Source organism: Neolamprologus brichardi, chromosome 18 (assembly GCF_056152115.1).
Source record: "Neolamprologus brichardi isolate AB-2024 chromosome 18, ASM5615211v1, whole genome shotgun sequence".
In the NCBI taxonomy this organism is placed as follows: Eukaryota; Metazoa; Chordata; class Actinopteri; order Cichliformes; family Cichlidae; genus Neolamprologus; species Neolamprologus brichardi.
Genome location: NC_142121.1, coordinates 15,914,118 through 15,931,645, shown reverse-complemented (window position 1 = coordinate 15,931,645; position 17,528 = coordinate 15,914,118). Strand labels below are relative to the sequence as shown.

At 39.0% G+C, this 17,528-nt stretch overlaps 1 protein-coding gene across 1 annotated transcript in view; it reads right to left on the bottom strand.

Annotated features, from left to right (window-relative positions):
- The window catches only part of prkci (protein kinase C, iota), a 40,376-nt gene that overhangs the window by 19,788 nt on the left and 3,060 nt on the right, over positions 1–17,528 (bottom strand). The window contains exons 2-7 of the mRNA XM_006792214.3: positions 7,481–7,602; positions 4,739–4,828; positions 2,444–2,494; positions 1,060–1,145; positions 369–506; positions 225–279 (exon numbers count right to left, since the gene is read on the bottom strand). Coding sequence (XP_006792277.1) covers positions 225–279; positions 369–506; positions 1,060–1,145; positions 2,444–2,494; positions 4,739–4,828; positions 7,481–7,602 — 542 coding nt within the window. The remainder of the gene's footprint in view (positions 1–224; positions 280–368; positions 507–1,059; positions 1,146–2,443; positions 2,495–4,738; positions 4,829–7,480; positions 7,603–17,528) is intronic.

Sequence of the window (17,528 nt, the reverse complement as noted above, 5' to 3'; positions counted from 1 at the left end):
TTGGGTGGATAGTGCTGCTCTAACAGGCGCAACCTAACATAACCCAACTTAACCTGCCCAATGCCCAGTGGTGATGCCGTCAGTCATCAGTGATAACGCACGAACGCACTGTGGAGCCGCCTTACATAACTGAGCCTCTGAGGCTAATTTCACAGACTATATTATGTAAATTAACAGAGAAAACTGTGCTTTAAAACTTTAAATGATATAAATGTGTGTGTTACCTGGCTGTTCATGTGGGTCTAGCTGACTGGGCTGTGTGCTGGGCATCATTGGGTCCTACAGAATAACATCCATCATTAAAGTACAATCAGCACAGAGACAAATGTTCAGTGTGTATTTGATTAATTGATGGTAACAGATCTCACATGGATCATCGGTCTGCCACACTCTACTGTCGCCAGTTTATGGCACTTCTTGTGAACCAGCAGCTTGCAGTTGATGCATTTGTAGCCTTGTCTTCCCAGACCCCAGATTCGGTCTGTACAGATGGCGCAGTGGGCTCGCTGCTCGGGTGGGCGAGAGGAGTAAAAATCATTATCATAATCAAGTACACAGAATAATCCAAAGAATGGCACAGAGGCAACAATGACTTCTGAAACATGAACGAGTCTTCTCGTCTAGAATCAACCCCCTTACTACTTTAAAATCACTGAGGTTTAAAACTTCCATTAAGCCATTGCAATATTTAGACAATGTAAAAAAACAGAAGAGAAATAAAGGATGTATCAAAAAGAATGACACAATTACATGGAAGATTGCAGTAATTTTAAAATGCATGGTTGTGCTCAATGTGCCCCCCTCTGGACACTCGGCATACGTCCATATGATAGTCCAACCCGTCCCATACGTTTGCAAGCATGTCTGGAGTCACTGCTGTTGTTATGCTACCTACCAGCAACCACGTGAAACTCACAAAGCCCCTCTAAACAGTATGTATTTCGATTGTTACTGGTGAACTGCTGTTGAATTAAAGCACGTTAGATGATCGAAAACAAAAAAAAACACTTAAAAATAGGCATAGCAGTGCAGAGAACTACACAATTCATTATGTCTCACCCTGTTGAAGCGTTTGGCCTGAAAGGCGTGACCGCTGGCATAGTAAAGCTTTCTCCAGCGTCGAGCTCCACGGCGATATATCGACTCTGTGGAGGGAGGGGGGGAAAAAAAGCATCCAGCTTCACACGTGTGGTTTCTATGCATTTTTAGTGTGATTGGACAAAAATGTAAACTTTCTAAATTCACAACCATATTTGAAACACCACCATCACAACACTTTCTGCAACATTTTGTGGATTTTCTGTGTAATCTTGTTTGTTGAAAAGTGCTAAAACTGTTTGAGTTAAAGTTTATAAATGTGGTTCGATACTCTCTTTGATTTTTAGACAGGTAAAAACATTGAATTAATTTCTGGCATGTTGAGTCAAAGCTGTGAATCAGTCGGCATCTCTTATGACTTTTAACCATCAATGTGTCTTTACTGGCTCTCCTGCATGAAATAAACTTCAGTGAATTTGAACCACATTATTCAGTGTGAATATTCCACTTCTTCACTCTGGGAAAAAGTGGCAGAGCCTCATTATGGCGCGTTCTGCGGTAGGACACCTATGAGAGGAACCTGTAGTCTGTCATGTCTCTTGGTGATGAAAAGGAAGGATTTTATGAGTGTATAATCACCTAATCTCACACAGTGACCATGGTAACAGACAAAAATATCATGTAGTGTGAGCCTGACACTGTCTCACAGCTTCATAGGCAGCCATTGAATCACATTGTTTGTAATGGAGGTGGATGTTTTTCTAAATTATAGAAAAACAGAGTGGCTCTATGGTGTAGCAGTTAACCCATTTGCCTTACATGCAAAGCAGACTGGAAGGAGACACAAACCCAGCCTTAGAGGTCATAAGCTTTCTCCTAGTCCTGAGCCCAAGCTTGTATATATTGGAGGGTTACGGCATCCGGTATAAAATCTAAATCAAATCACCACAGGGATTATTCTGCTTTGGCTGAGAGTATCTTTATACAGTAAGGACATCCCATCTCCTGCATGCATGTATTGCTTTTAATTTTCAGTTATGTAACTGTTGTGCTGTATTTTCACTTGGATAAACCTACAGGCCTTTCACTGTACACCGAGGTTACTCAAACATGACTTCCTGTCCTCAGGAGACAATAATTTGTGCACACATCATATTCAAATGATAATTTATTTTCTGCAACAGTACTTCGTTTCTATGCTTTTACAAACTTCTGTTTCTCTGCACAGACTCGTTAAGCGTCCTTACTTGGACCCAGACATTGAACAGTCTCCATTACACCACTGTGCCGTTTTAAGGTTTCCTTGGTGTGTGATAGATTTGAAATACAAGTTAAATGCAGGATTGTTCAGCTGCTGGTCTGCTAAAAATGAGGTAAAAATAAAGAAAGAAAAGGTTCAACTCACTGTCTTCTCCCGGACAAGGCATGCCAGGTTTCTCTGGTACACAGGGGAACACTGGAAAGAAAAAGGATGACTAACTTTAGACAGTCTTAAAGTCAGACATTTCTATCATCGTCACGGTGAACCTGTAGCAAAAGGAAAACTTATTTTCAGGTGTGTATGATGTGTATTTGTGTATGATACTACACAAACTGGGAAAAGACCATTTTTATCAAAGTCGACAGCAGAGAGACCGCTCGAGTTAGACTGGGGGCAGCGTGAGTCAGAGACGAGGCGTGGGCTAAAGCCAAAGAGCTCGTTAACAAGTAGACCTGGTGGCCCCTCACGGAGCCCTCACTTCCTCTCCTAAACATCCCCCTTCATGTCTCACTCATCCTCTTTCAGTCATCACACTTGAATCTGCTGCACTCTTGACCCGCCACCTCTGATTAGATTAAATCTTTACATTATCCACAGCCCCAGGTTTTATACTCAAACACACACACAGCCTGCCGATCAAATCTACCCACATATACAACCATCGCCCCTCAGCCTGGACTCATGAGGTTGTGTCTATGTCAAACAGATTAAGCTTAGACGGTGAACTAGCTGTGGGGCCCATAAACAGTCGTCAGCAGCAGAAGTAATGCTGTTTCACAGTTCAGCGGCAATTTAAACATATGTTTGGATGCCTTTTTGTTGTATGCATTATTTAGCCATCTGTGATCAGACATAAGCAGAAATGTACATGATTACTGATGCATAAAAAGCAAAAAGAAAAGAAAGAAAGAAAACTACAAGCCACCGGACAGATGTTTAGGTTGACTGTTTGTTATGTCAGTTAAAACCGACACTAGTTGCACTAGTAAATTTAATTAACATTATCACTTTACTGTCAAACACTGTCTGCAGTCAGGCAAGCTCTGCTGGACAAACTATATGAAATTTTTTTTCTTTATTATGTGCTGCAAAAAATAATAGTTCTCATAGAAATGTGTTGTAGCCATGACTACAGCCTGTTTGATATGGGATTTTTATTGCAGACACATATAATATTTTTTCTTCAGAGATGCACTAAACAGATTTTTCTAACATTTGTTACGTGTTGTTATTTATAAGTCCTTAAAATAGAAAATAGGATCATACACTTTAAAATTAATGTTATTTTATTATCACAACAAGTCATCGATTACTCATTTACGCTCCACCCGACTCTGCTTGCATGCTGGTTGTTTCCAACAGAGAAGGTGGAGATCGCAAACTACACAACATCAATACTCATAACATGGTTGACGGGCGTTTCTTCTGTCTCATTTTTACCTTTTACTTTAATTTTCCTTTTACTGGTTGTTACAAATGCCAATCTATCAGCAAATAGATCACATCGGTCGATGTGGTGGGTGGGTGGCTCTTCAAAGATTACCCCACCCAGCTCAAAAATAGGAAAGAATCTCAAATTCAAACACTGAAAATTAACAAATAATGAACACTGCTGCTTGTCAGAAGATGTTTGCAAGGCTTTTTTGCAAAAACGTGGGAGGTTTCTGTGAATTCATATCCAAAGACAACATAACTTGATATGGACCGGATAGTGTGTACTAGATCTTTGGCAAACGAATATTACACAGTAACTTATTGTGCAAAATCACTTTGTCAGTGTCTTTCAAATCCCATGGTCTATTTTGATGTTTTTATATCTAAATCGTTAAAAACTCTGAAATGCTAAAAAGGAAAAAAATGATATTGCTTGCAGATAAATGAGTAAAGCAAGGTAATGTTTTTCATTCTGACAAGAAAAAAATCTAAATATATTAGGATCTATTATTGCAGTGAACACAGGCTCACAATAAAAAAAAAAGGTAATTCTGTTCTAATTCTGTTGTCTTGTGCCTAAGGTGCTTGTAATTATAAACTAAAAACAACATTAAGGACTGATGCTTTTCACTCTGTAAAAGCAGGAGAACCTGATTATGAAGGAGGACATTAACTACTAATAAGTCAATTGTGGCAGTCTGTGTTGGTACTGGCTGTCAGCCACGATCCAGGCCTGAGGGCTGTTCTACTGTAGCTTAATGACCAGAAATGGAACAAACTTTAATGCTGCCAGTTTGGCTTGTTATAAAAAAAGCCCAACAGGGAGGTGAGTAGACCACTGGGAAAGCAAACAGTCAACAATAACAGGCTTTTCTTAGAGTTATTACAGAACTGGTCTGAATTAACACATTTCTAACAGCAGCATACAGGAACACAAGCTGAAAGTGTAGATGTAACCGAAAAAAAGAGAAAAAAAGGACTTGTGTGAAAAGCAGAGAGGCTCACCATGTATAATGAGCTCCGAGTCTTTGTTGAGTTCATAGAGACGCAGAGCTTCCTCCAGTTCCAGTTGCGACGATACAGTGCAGGGGTCACCTAGCAGCGGAGGAGAGACCAGATGTCATTCACCACATTTACATGAACACAAGAAACCAAAGTTACTGGGAGTAATCACACGTGGGAGGACAAGAGAATATTTTTGCTTCCTTTGCAGTAAAACTACTTGCAGAAAGAAAAACAACATTTATTGAGTTTCAATGAGCTTCCTCTTTAGAAAGAAAGATTAAAATTACGGTGTAGAGTACATGATGTACACTTTTTGTCCTATGTTTCTAGAATAGATACTAGCAATAGAGATTAGAAACACAGAGACACATAAAGCCAATCTCAATCTCCCGAGCCATCAAAAAGGTTTTTGTAGATTTTGCACATTTAAGTGGATTTCTTTTTCTAATTTTACAAAGTAACCCTGCTATAGTCTGGCAGGGAGTAAATCTGGTGTTTTATTAAGAGACAAAAATGTTTATGAAGGGGCAAAAATTAGCACATTTATTGTCTCATCACAATGATCTTGTTTTAATAATTAGTGGAAGCCAAAATTGTTACTGGAATTTAATTAGTTAATAGGTGTGTCTGAAAGTCCCCTCTCCTTTGTTCTTTCAAAAATATCAGCATTTCAGTTTCCAGATGAAAATATTAAAGCCTGCTTAGAAATATAAAAAGGAAACCACGGCATTTAAGATGCGGCCGTAGGAAAATCCACAAAGTGGATGCTAATTTTTTACACAGAACAACAAGGGAAGCTGCAAAGGACAATTAAGAGGTAGGTAAACTGTATTTCCAGTAAACGGTGCAAAAGTCTGTAAGAGTTAAAGGTGAACGAAACAGCGGGGCAGTTTGACATTTAAAATACAAAAAAAATCAGTCTAATCGTAGGTGTGATACAAAACGCCACACATGAACTTTTAAGTAAACACTGAAAGTGTGTGGGTGTGAGCAGACGTCGATGATGCCATTTCGAACATTTTTACTTTTAATTGTACATGCCTATTTGTGCAGTGATCAATAATTAAAATGCCACTCAAACACAGATCTAATTACTTCCTCATCATTTACAGGAAAAGTCCAGGGTCACTCGTGAGGAGGCTGGGCAAGGCGACGCTCAATTCTGCTCTTACCGCTCGACCCGACCGATCACCATAAAAAAATTTATATTTTTTTAAAAAAAATGCTGATAGTATAAATAGCACAAGAATAGAAACTGTGACACATTGTGCAAATTTAAAATGATACAAACTGCAGGAGGTGGATGTTGAATTAGTGGGTGGACTGCAGCAACTATTGTGTCAAAGGTAAACGTGACAGTCTGGTTTAATCAGTACAGACAAAGTTTTGGTTTCAGGAAGAGGACAGAAGTGACGCTTTGTTTATCAGGTTTATTATGGGGTTGTTGTTTTTTTTTTTTAATGGGTTTATCAGGTTTATTATGTTTCCTGAAAATTTTAACAAATCTGGGCTTTAAAACATAGTGAAGAATTTTCTGCTTTTCAAGTTCATGGACAAAAAGGTGACGTATTAAAATGCTTTGTGAGATTGAAAGATTTAATTGTTTAAGCTTATTCAAGCATGTCTTGTACAGTGTATGTAAGGAGCACCCTCGATATTTATGGCTGCAATTAAAATATTTTCATTACTGCTTCACTGGATTGACAAATGAGTCATTTGTTATAAACACAATTTCCCAAAGCCCAAGATGATTTATTCAGGTTGCTGGCTCTCAACTCTTTATCTCAAAATCAGCCTACTGGTTAAGGTGTAATTGTTAAGAAGCCATTTTTGTGTTTAGAAGAAAAGCCACCTACATACAGAAGTCACCTTAACTTCTGAAGCCCACTAGGAGTAACCCTTGGCATCCTTTTCTGAACTGAGCAGTTTTTATCATATTTTAGGTAGGTCTGGGTGATATATCCAATATACACGATGTATCGCAAGTTTTTCACGTACAATGATGAAAAAGATTATCATAACCATTGAGTATAAAGTGCCATGGCCATATTAAACTGTCTGAAAGTAATTCACTAAGTTTTGAAATTAAGGGTACAAGGGGAGGTTGTTAGATGTCGTTTTTATGGATTAAAGACTTAAACTAACTCAGTACTATATTTTGTTTATAGGAAAACTGAATGTCCGAAGTTGAGTATTTTTAAAAACACACATCAGCAGCAAGCAGACATACAGACAAACTCCAGGTCTATTCTGTAATTATAGCGACGATGACCTGAGTTCACGGTGTGCACTTTGGGGGCAGGAGAAGAGACAGCAAGCACAGAGTACGTAGTAACAACATCAAGCAGCTTTTCTGCCTCACACAGACTAATGACTCCAGTGACTTTACGTGGGTGGCTATCAGTGGGAGCTGATCTGAGTCTAATGAGTTTGAGCAGGCCGACCTTCTCCTGAGTGGAATGATCTGATGGTTCCATATCCATCTTTCCTATGACACAATGACTTAACAAATACACAAATAACTCGCTGACAAAGGACTGAATCAGCCTGCATACATCTGGACTGGCAAGACGTATGCAATGGTAATGGAATGCAGTGGTAATGACATATGTGCTGATGTGAGCCTGCGCTCATCATATGCTGCCAAATTCAACCCGTGGCTCCTAAATCATATTTCTATAATGGTTGTTTTTCCATAAGTTAATTTGTGAGGTGGAGGCAGCAGTCTGATTAGAAACGTACCTTCCTCATCAATCCACTTCATGGTGAAGAGCTGGTCATTGTCCATGGAGCACATGTCCTTCACCTCCCCATACAAGCCCTCATACGAGATGGACGGTTCAAAATGTGTGATCATGATGTCCCTGCAGGAAAGAAAAACAAGTATATTATTTAACTTGAAACAATCAGACATACTGGATCAATACCAACACAGAGTCAATATTTGACTTTCCTGCCACTCTAACATTTTCTATTAGACGCATTCACAGCCAATAAAAGTCATTCCACTAGATTAATTTCACTATTAACTATTTAGACCAAGGCCAAATAAATAAAAACAAATACAGCTACAACATATCACTTTCAGGGGTGTGATGTGATCATTATACATTGGTTTCTGAAGTCGTATACTGAAACCCCAAGACTGGCATCTCCATATCTACTATCCTCATCTTTTCAAAGTGGCTGCGACCAACAAAGGGCAGAGCTGACTGTACTGCACTCTCAGTGGTTAATGTCTTTGATAGCCAATGAGTATGTCCTGGATAATCATCTCTGATGCTTAGAATAAAAATTTACACCATAAAATATCAGGAACATATTTAGAGAAGTGAAGCTTGCAAGTTCTTTTTGCAATTATAGTTATCGCCCCCTGGTGGTCATCAAAAAGAATGCAGGTCTAAGGTACTTCTCAGATGCCTTCAAATTTCAGACCCAGAAGTTAGGACCATATTTTATACAGCCGAGAACCTCTGGAGTTAAAAGCGAATAAAGAAAATGATAAGCCAAAAGCTGTAGTACTTCTAAAGGCCATATGAGGGTGATTCCAAAAGTGAGCCAATCACCATAGACTCACATGTTAAAATGCCTAAACTTACAGTATTAGAAAGCATGTCTACAGCCTACACTACATCTGCCCCCCTTCATAAAACTATAACTCATCCATCTGGATACTAAATATATCTGGAAAACAATGTATGATCTGATGTAGAGAATCATTACGTTGCTACTTTGTACAGACAGTGATGCTGAAAACATGCAATGTAATCTTATCTATATCCATCCATAACCAGCACAGTACACTGTTCTGCACTGTTTAAGAAACAAGTTACATAAGCAGAGAGGAAAAAAAGTTGTGGGTGCAGACACTATTTATTGCTTATTATATGTCATTATATACCTCTTATTAATTTCCACAAACATACAAATGGCCTCCTTAGTCAACAAATGAATGACTAGTGTTTCAAATCTGAATATCAGTACATGCATAGATCCATTCTCTGCACCATGGATACAATATTATGATCCACTTCACAGACATCAAATATTGTTACTAAGGCTGCAGAAGAAAATGTATTGTTATTATTACATAATCTACTGATTACTGTTTGTACAAACTTTTCAGTCCTTTAAATATCACAATGCAGAACAAAAAATGTCTATCATAAACTCCCCAAGGTTCAAGATGACGTTTTGTCTGGCCAGTAATCTAAAATACAATAATAGTCAATTGAAATGTAAGAAAACCTGAAAGATTTGAGAGTGAAATGAGAAAAGTTTCACATTTTTATTTGATAACTGGCTAATCAAATGATAAATGATTGTAGCAGCACTAGTCATTACTCATAAAGATTTGTTAAACACTCTACTCCTCCAATCAGTGCCCCGCTCTCGCTTATGTCGTCAAACAAAAACTCTGGAGAATGTCAGACTTATGATGGGGAGAAAAGAGGTGAGAGAGCACTTTTTTTTCTCTCTCTCTCTCTCTTTTTTTTTTTAAAACACTGCTGTATATGAGTCACAGTCTGTCACATTTGTGTGTGCATTCATCTGTACAGCATGACTGTGGGTGTGAGAAAGAGCAAAAACAAGAGCGAGAAAGCCTGCCATGGAGTGAGCGAGACAGCCGCGCACTCAAACAAAATGGCACAGCTGATAGTGGCTGTTCTTGGACCGTGACCGCTGTGGTTTAGGGCTCACTGCCCACCACTGCAGTCCCTTTATGGAAAAGCAGGGAGGCTCAGTCAAGAACAAATATAACTTCTGACAATGCTAGACCTCGCTGATCAAACCTTCATCTCATGTATGATGCTAATTTGGCCTTTAATGTACTGGGAACCTGTCCAGAGAGTAACCCTGCTTCTTGCTTCCAGCTCTCCTGTAACCCTGGAAGGATGGACAGACGATTTGGGCTTCTAATGATTATGAAAACAATATAAATGGCATAAAACAATTATTCTTTTGCATTTTTGGCTACAAAGCTCTTGTTTTTTTGCACCCTCTTTCATATACATAGATGAGTTTCCACCCCTCCCTTAAAGCTCAAACATCTCCAGACATCTCAAGGAGTCTTAAAACATCCATCTAGATCACTCGGTATGACTGCCACCCCATAGCTGCCCCGGCACACAGGTTCATCATCTGTTGTTTATCATTGCAACACTGAAAATCCCTGAAAAGCAAAAATATTTTTGCCATTGCTGAGCACCAGCTTTGTTTTTTTGTAATTTTATGACCCCCGGCTATTTAGGGGTAAAGGGGGAGTTACCCTAAAAAGTAGGCAGAAACAGATAGATGCAAAGATAAGATTTTTATTTAAATGGGTGACAAATTAAAAACAAACCAATTAGCACAAAAAAGTAAACTGGAAAATGTCCTTACAGGATTAGTCACAATGTAAGAGAGGAGAGAGGGGAAACGACTCAGGGGCAAAGCACTATACACATGGTATAGGACGGCCTTTTCCCACTTCCTTTTAAATGAATTTGTTAGACAAAAGACTGTCATGTTATTTGCACAAGTGTCACCACTAGAGGGGACTGTGTGGTCCCATTCGGGCACATCACATTTGGAAAATTAGTCATTAAAGGGATGTAGGTGTTGGATGGTTGTATAGATTTTTCTACCTGCTTAAATGAACAATTTGGCTAAAATGCAGGATTTATCTCTTTAACACTGCATGGTGTTGTACCTGTTAAATTAAAAAAAAAAACATTGGATAAGAACTACTGAGCAGTTATCCCCATGGAAGCAGTCAGCACTCCACTCATAATTTCATGTTAGCGCCAGGATAGACGTTACCTGCTCCCTGTGTTTACTACACAATAAGATGGGGGTAGAGATGTGAAACACGAGCTTTTACAGGTCTGCAGGCGACAAGAGATCTGATCTCAGGCGGCTACTGGAGCAGGATCAGGAATAAGAGAGAAGAGGGAATGGGCAAAAACAAGGAAAAAGGTCGTGATGTGTAAATGCACTCCCCACCTCCAGCTGAGGACAAAGACCTCTTACTCCCTTTACAGCCTTCATCCCAGCTGGTTCCAGATTTTCATCAACTTGAAAGCTTTTTATCACAATTATAAAATCCAAGTCTTTTAAAGGCAGCTACTACACAAGTTCAAGGACAGACTGAGGTGTGTGGGGTCAATGCAGGTTCAGTCCTCAAACGGGAACAAACATAATTAATACCAATAAGCTGGTGAAAGACATTAACAGGAGGATCTGAAATGATTCGTCAGCGCACAGCTTCCGCACAGCAGGTATTAAACTGTCTGCGAAACCACACATCAAGAATGAATAAAGCAATAATATGCTGACGTCAAGAGACAGTCTGATGCCTTCTTCGCCTTCCCTTCCGCTCTCTATTTTCTCACCCTCTTCCTCCATCCTGCTGGTGTTAATCATTACCAGTGAGAGGAGGGGGAGGAGAAAAAGACTGGAAACAGCACTCCTCAAGTCTGATCTCTCCTCCAGGACCAGCAAGGCAGCTCCACTTCCTCCTAAAACCCTGATAACATCAAAGGTTCAACAGTATATGAACACACACGCACTACAACTCCAACACCGTGACTGTAGATGATCCAAGCGCCGTTTTGATGCCAGCGAGTGACAAACTGAGTCACGTGTGACTGGACCGGAGCTGAGGGTGTTCATTAAATACTGTGCGGCTATGCTGTAGTTAAAGTTTAGCCAAATCTCCAGTGCTTCAAACAACTTCCTCATTAACACAGATACGAGCTCAGCTAAAGACTGCAGCTGATACAGGAAAGAAGTAGAACACAGTGATCAAAAATACACTCACTGGCCACCTCATTAGGTACACCTGTTTCAATGATTGTTAATGTGAATAACTAATCAGCCAGTCACATGGACTGCATCTAGACATGCCACTGAAGTTCAAACTGAGTATTAGAATGGTGAAGAAAGGTATTTAAGCAATGCTGAATGTGGCATGGTTGCCCAGTTCAAGTCTTTCAGAAACCTACTGAAATCTACTGGGGTATTCTCAAACAACCATCTCTAGGGTTTGTCAAGAATAATCTCAGAAACAAACTATCCATTGAGCAGCAGTTGTCTTGGTGAAAATGTATTGTTGATGATAGTGGTCAGAGGTGGATCACCACACTGCTTATAAGCTGTAAGAAAGGCAACAGAAACAACTCAAGTAACTGGCATTCAGATAGGTCTTCTGCAACGAAGGTATGCAAAAGAGCATCTCTTAACGCACAACATGTCAAATCTCAAAGAAGATCGGCTTTAGCAGCAGAAGACCACATCATGTGCCATTCCTATCAGCTAAGAACAGGAAACTGAGGATGAAATTCACAAAGAATCACCAAAATTTGATAACAGAAAAACAGAGTCTGGTGACTCTCAAAACAACATGAAAACAGGGATCCAGCTTGCCTTTTATCAGTGGTTCAGATGGTGGTGTAATGGCGTGGAGGATATTTTTGGCACACTTTGGGCATTGCTTGATAGCCCTTTTTCACTAGTACCTAGTCGGATCAGCTCAGAACAGTTTGACTCAGTTTTTAGGGGTTTCCATTATGTGGTAGTACCTTGCCAGGGTTCCAAGTGATCTGAGACTATTCAAAAATGTGATTTCAAGAGAGTACATGCCACCAATTGGCTAGTCAGTGGCATAACTCAAAGAGTTATGAGAATCAAATCCACCATGTTTTAAACCTGGCATTAAGAGAAATGGCTACTCTAAAGCAATTTAGAGTAGCCATTTCTAAAAAAAATTTAAACATTTTAAAAAAAACAAAACAACCCACACAGCCCCAAGTCTGAAAAAACGCCACTCAACGGGCACCAGGTATACCATCGCCTTGATGTCCTCCATTATTGTGGCATTCATGCCGCATACAAATGATATCACAGGACTTTCCGCCGTGTGCTACAACAAATCCACACAAATTAGGTTCTATGACCGAAACAGAGTTGAGTGAAGCCGCATTGAGTTGAGACAAGTAGGTGCTAGTGGGAAAGGACTATTTGACACCACAGTCCACCCGAGTATTATTGCTGATCATGTCCATCCCCAGTGTACCCATCTTCTGAAGCCACTTCCGCAGACACAACACACAAAACAAACAAATTTCCCTTGCGCGTGTTATGTGTAGTTATTTAAGAGTCCCTAACAAGATAACATGACAGCCTAAGAATAATCGTGCTTCATAGTCACAGCAACTCTTGGATTACTTCACTTCAATCAGCACAACTCTGCTCAGCTGGTTGTTGTGTTTGTTGCGTTCCAAACGTGTTGCCAAGAGTGAAGTTGCAGAGTGGCCTCTGGTGGACAATGCAACATCAACACTCATAACATGATTGATTGATGATTGGGTGTTTCTCCTGTCTTTTCTTATTAACCATCATTTTTCAGTCATTATAAATGCCAATACCAATATATCATGTTTCTGTTACTTGTTTTTAATGTAAAAACAAGTCCTGCTAGAAATACTTTTCCTAATTGATTTTCCTTTGTCGGAAGGCAACACCCTGGAGGGTTTAAAGATGCAGGAAAACCTTGTTACTTCTCACATTACAGAATTCTTTGTTTTAAAAATATGATGCAACAAATTAAAAAGACCTCACCTTGGATTCTCAGAGTTTAGACATTTCCAACATTTAAGATATTTTTCACATAAACAGTTAAATATCAGTTAAATAATGAACTAAAGAAAACCAACAGACTTGTGGATAATGAACATGACTGTTATTGAACGGTTTCTCTTTTTTAATCTCACCAGGACTGAAAGTAAGGCCGCACACAGGTAATGTGTTTTCACACATGACACAATGAGCCAAGATGACACTAACAATCACTCAATTCACAACACGGTCGACAGAAAATTTACAGCATTTTTTTTTTCTTCTATTAAACACTTTTGGTCATTTTCCCTTTTTGTCCTCATTGAGTCAAACTTTAATTGAAAAACTATTGATTGTTCCAAACCAATAATGACTGTGCTGAACTTAATTGAAAGAGGTTGTTTTTCAAGGCCACCAACGAGGCAGCTGTTTGATGACTGACGTGCTGCTTCTTTTGATTAGGATTCTTCACTTGTAAGTAATTCAGCAAATTCATAACAGAAACCTTCACATGTTAACTAACGGTTTTAAGTCAGGGCAAAGCACTACAAGAAGATTAAAAGCTAAAACTGGTCAGTTAGGTACATTATTACTTTTTATGTGTAACATAAATAAAGAAACCTATGCTGATTTCAGTTTAGTTTCCACAATTTAAAATACTCAGTTTTGTCTTTATTAGTTTAATTATTGTAATACAGATGGCATTTTTCAAGAATGACATTTCAGATGTCCAGAACAGATATTACACTACAAACATTTCACTTTGTGGAGACAGATGACTAAGTAACATAAAAGACACGCCAGAGTGAAGAGAAGAGAGGAGAAAAAAAAACCAAACAAACAAACAAACACCAAAGCCCCCTCAGGCTTTTCAGTTTGACCATACTGACAAAGGATTAAAAATAAAGCAGTTTTACTTTTACTTCTACTTTTTATTACTACTATTGCTTCCACAGAGGAGGTTGTGTTTTAAGTAGTATTTGCGTGTTTCACTCTGTCTGTGGGGTGTAGAGTAGGGTCATGTTAACAATCCATTAAAATTTAGCTTACATCTACCAAAGTCTTCAACGTCAACTTAATGATTTATTGGTTGAAAAGTGACAAAAAGCCTTATAACTATGATTCTCATGAGTGTGGTGTTCATCATCAGCATATAGCACGTACTGTAAAAAGATTTACAGATTTGACCTCTGACCTCTCTTTAAGGTCAGAGTGATCTGAAGGCCAAAGTGATAATAATGCTATATAGATTTTTATTTTTAATCTACATACCTAACTGCCATTGTTTCTATTGACAACATACAGCCACAAAGGGAATGCTATATGGGGATTCTAATTGTTATGTTACTTTGGACCTCTGACCTCTTCTTCAAGAGAAACTCAGTTCAAGTTTTCATCAAATGTATTTTATCTTTAAAACTACGCTTAGAATTACTGCTTTTGTTTGTATTTGCAATTAGCAAATTATATTGTTATATGGGGATTCTAAATATCACACAATTAGTCACATTTGACTTCCGATCTCACTGATCGCTGACTAATTTCACATCTGACTTTATTCAAATTGTCCCAAAATGTGGCATTTTTACTACACCCCAAATTTCTTAAGTTTAAAAAGAACAAAAAACACGAATATATACAAAAAAATACAATGCCATTCCCTTAAAATTAAATACTGCCCAATAAGTGAGCTGCCTTGGCAGAGTAATTCTCATTTATTTATTTTAGTTCTGTTAGCACAACACGTTTCAGCTGCAGTTTTGTTTTTTTATTTTTATTTAAGTTAAGTAAAATGGAGTCTCACACCATTTCAATGTTTAGTTTAGTTTTAGTTAATTATCATAACCACACTGCTGTTCTTGTGCTTTGTTTGTGCACTGTGTGAGACTAAAACAATAGACACACTGCAGTTTCCACTTCTCTGAGTGATTTTACACATAAAAACGGCCACAGCACACCCTTTTGCCAAATTACACCCTTTTTTCCTGGGTGTAAAAATATTCTGATACCTGCCAAACAGGTTTTGTTCAATGAATGGGCAAAATAAAAATGCATAGACTTCTGTTATGTCTGGCATTTCATACTCTTTTCCTTAAGTATATGCTAATTTATCATGTTTACGGGAATAGTGGCTCTTCAAAGACTCCACCCCATTAACAGAGATTAGAGAGTAGGTCAGTCTGGTTAAAAACATTTACTCCATTTGTGTGAAATACATGTTACGAGACAAAAAACACAGTAAAGAAGTAAAGTAGAAATTTAGTGACCTGTCTGAAAAAGAAGCCGCGCTATAGGATTCCTTCGAGTGGTGGAAGATTTGTGTTATGAGCAACTAGGAGCTCGTCGCTCGTGAGGAACAAGGAGGAAACAGCATTCCACACGAGTCTGGCATTCCTGTGCCCTGTTCTACGGCACGGCTAAATTAAGGGAGGAGGAGGAGGGGGTGATAGCTGTGATTAGGACTCTGCAGTCCCAACTGCCCAGCATGAAGTTATTCATCACTGATGAGCGATCAAGCATGGAGGAGGGTCCTATGAGGGCTGCCACAGACCCTAGAACCATTCATCTCACACTCAGCGCTACCACATCCAAGTTTACATGACCCACATATACACGCACAGCAAAGCTTTTCATGAAAACACAGACAGATGCTAATCTCCAACATAAAGCTCACATACGCACTAAAGAAAAGACAATTCGTGTAATGAAGCCATGCAAAATTTTTACCAAAACAGCCCCCCACCCCCAAAACAAACAAATAATTCCCTGATTCCTCCCAGTCCATCCTCCCAGTCAGGTCTGGCCTTTGCTGGTGTTGACTGCAGGATGCTGTGGTCTCCAGGCAACATAGCTCACCTGCAGAGCTAAACAGGGAGTGTAACTCTGTGCAATAAAACAACAGCAGCCAAACACACTCCTGCTGATCTCAGAGACAAGATTACGCTTAACACCTATATGCAATACATGAGCCATAGCTACACACAACATAGACCTTACAATGCAGGAATCGCACACATTTATCTGAGAATCAGATACAGTGGAGGAGCATTCTGGTAGATAGATGGGCGTTTAGGTGGGTGGCTTGGCGGTTGAGTTCTTGAGGGGCTTTCAGACCAAAAATAACGAGAAAAGGGAAGAACTGCTTGCCATATTTTTAACAAAGCCGGGCCTTCGAGCAGGGATGCAGATGGCAGAGTCTTTGAAAAAGAAGAGCAAATCCTTTCAAAAGAGGAAAATAACTCAACTGCTCCATCAGGCCTGTGTAATCCTAGTTTCCTGCCAAACAACATGCCTTACACAGGAATCCTGAAGTTAATCTGGCACACAGGAAACCTTGTGTTAGTTTGTGTCAGCAAATCTGCACAAATAATTTTCCTGGCAAAAGAGTGCAGTGAATTTAAAAAAAACTGAGGTTTTTGTTAAGAAGACAAGCTAAAAGTATACAAGGTTTACACATTTTAAGCTATGGGTTATCTTTTTTCTTACAGAAAGGCAAGCAAAAATAATGTTAAATTTGTGCTTCAATACACAACCAAGATAAGCTGAATCATTAAAACAAGAGCAAAGAGGAAAACATCAGATGGCTGCCCTCCAAACCCAGCACAAACAAAAAAAAAAAATCTAGAGAAAAAAAAAAAAAAGAAATAGACAAGCACTAGGTTAAAAGCTAAAAACACAGAAAAATCTCCTGCCAAGTCACGTTTTAAAGAGGTCCGTTACCACACTAAGGACCACTTATTTTTAATTATTTATAGCGATATAAAGACACTGTTTTGTTTGTAAAACCGTTTCTGCATAATTTATGCATTTTAGTGCTTTTTTTATCTATAGCTTTCAAACATTCAACGTGTTTTAATAAGGTGTTTACCTGTGCCGTGGCATTTAAAGCCTACTGAAAAGATGGAAAGCCATCTTTCCATAGTCACCCCTCGCATTCTTCTGCAGGTACACTGAGATGTTCTTGAATCAGCTGAGAGAAACTCCAGAGTGTAATGGGCCACATCAAATAGGACATCCCCAAACCATCTCACCTGGAAGGCAACTATTTTTAACTCCTGTTGAAGGTACCTTCAACAGTAGGAACTTTAGCTCATTTTTACAGCAACTAGACCTGTTATGCTATGTTATGTTATGCTGGGGAATCCTGGGTTCATGATTTATCTTGGTCTACACCACACATGCACATATCCCC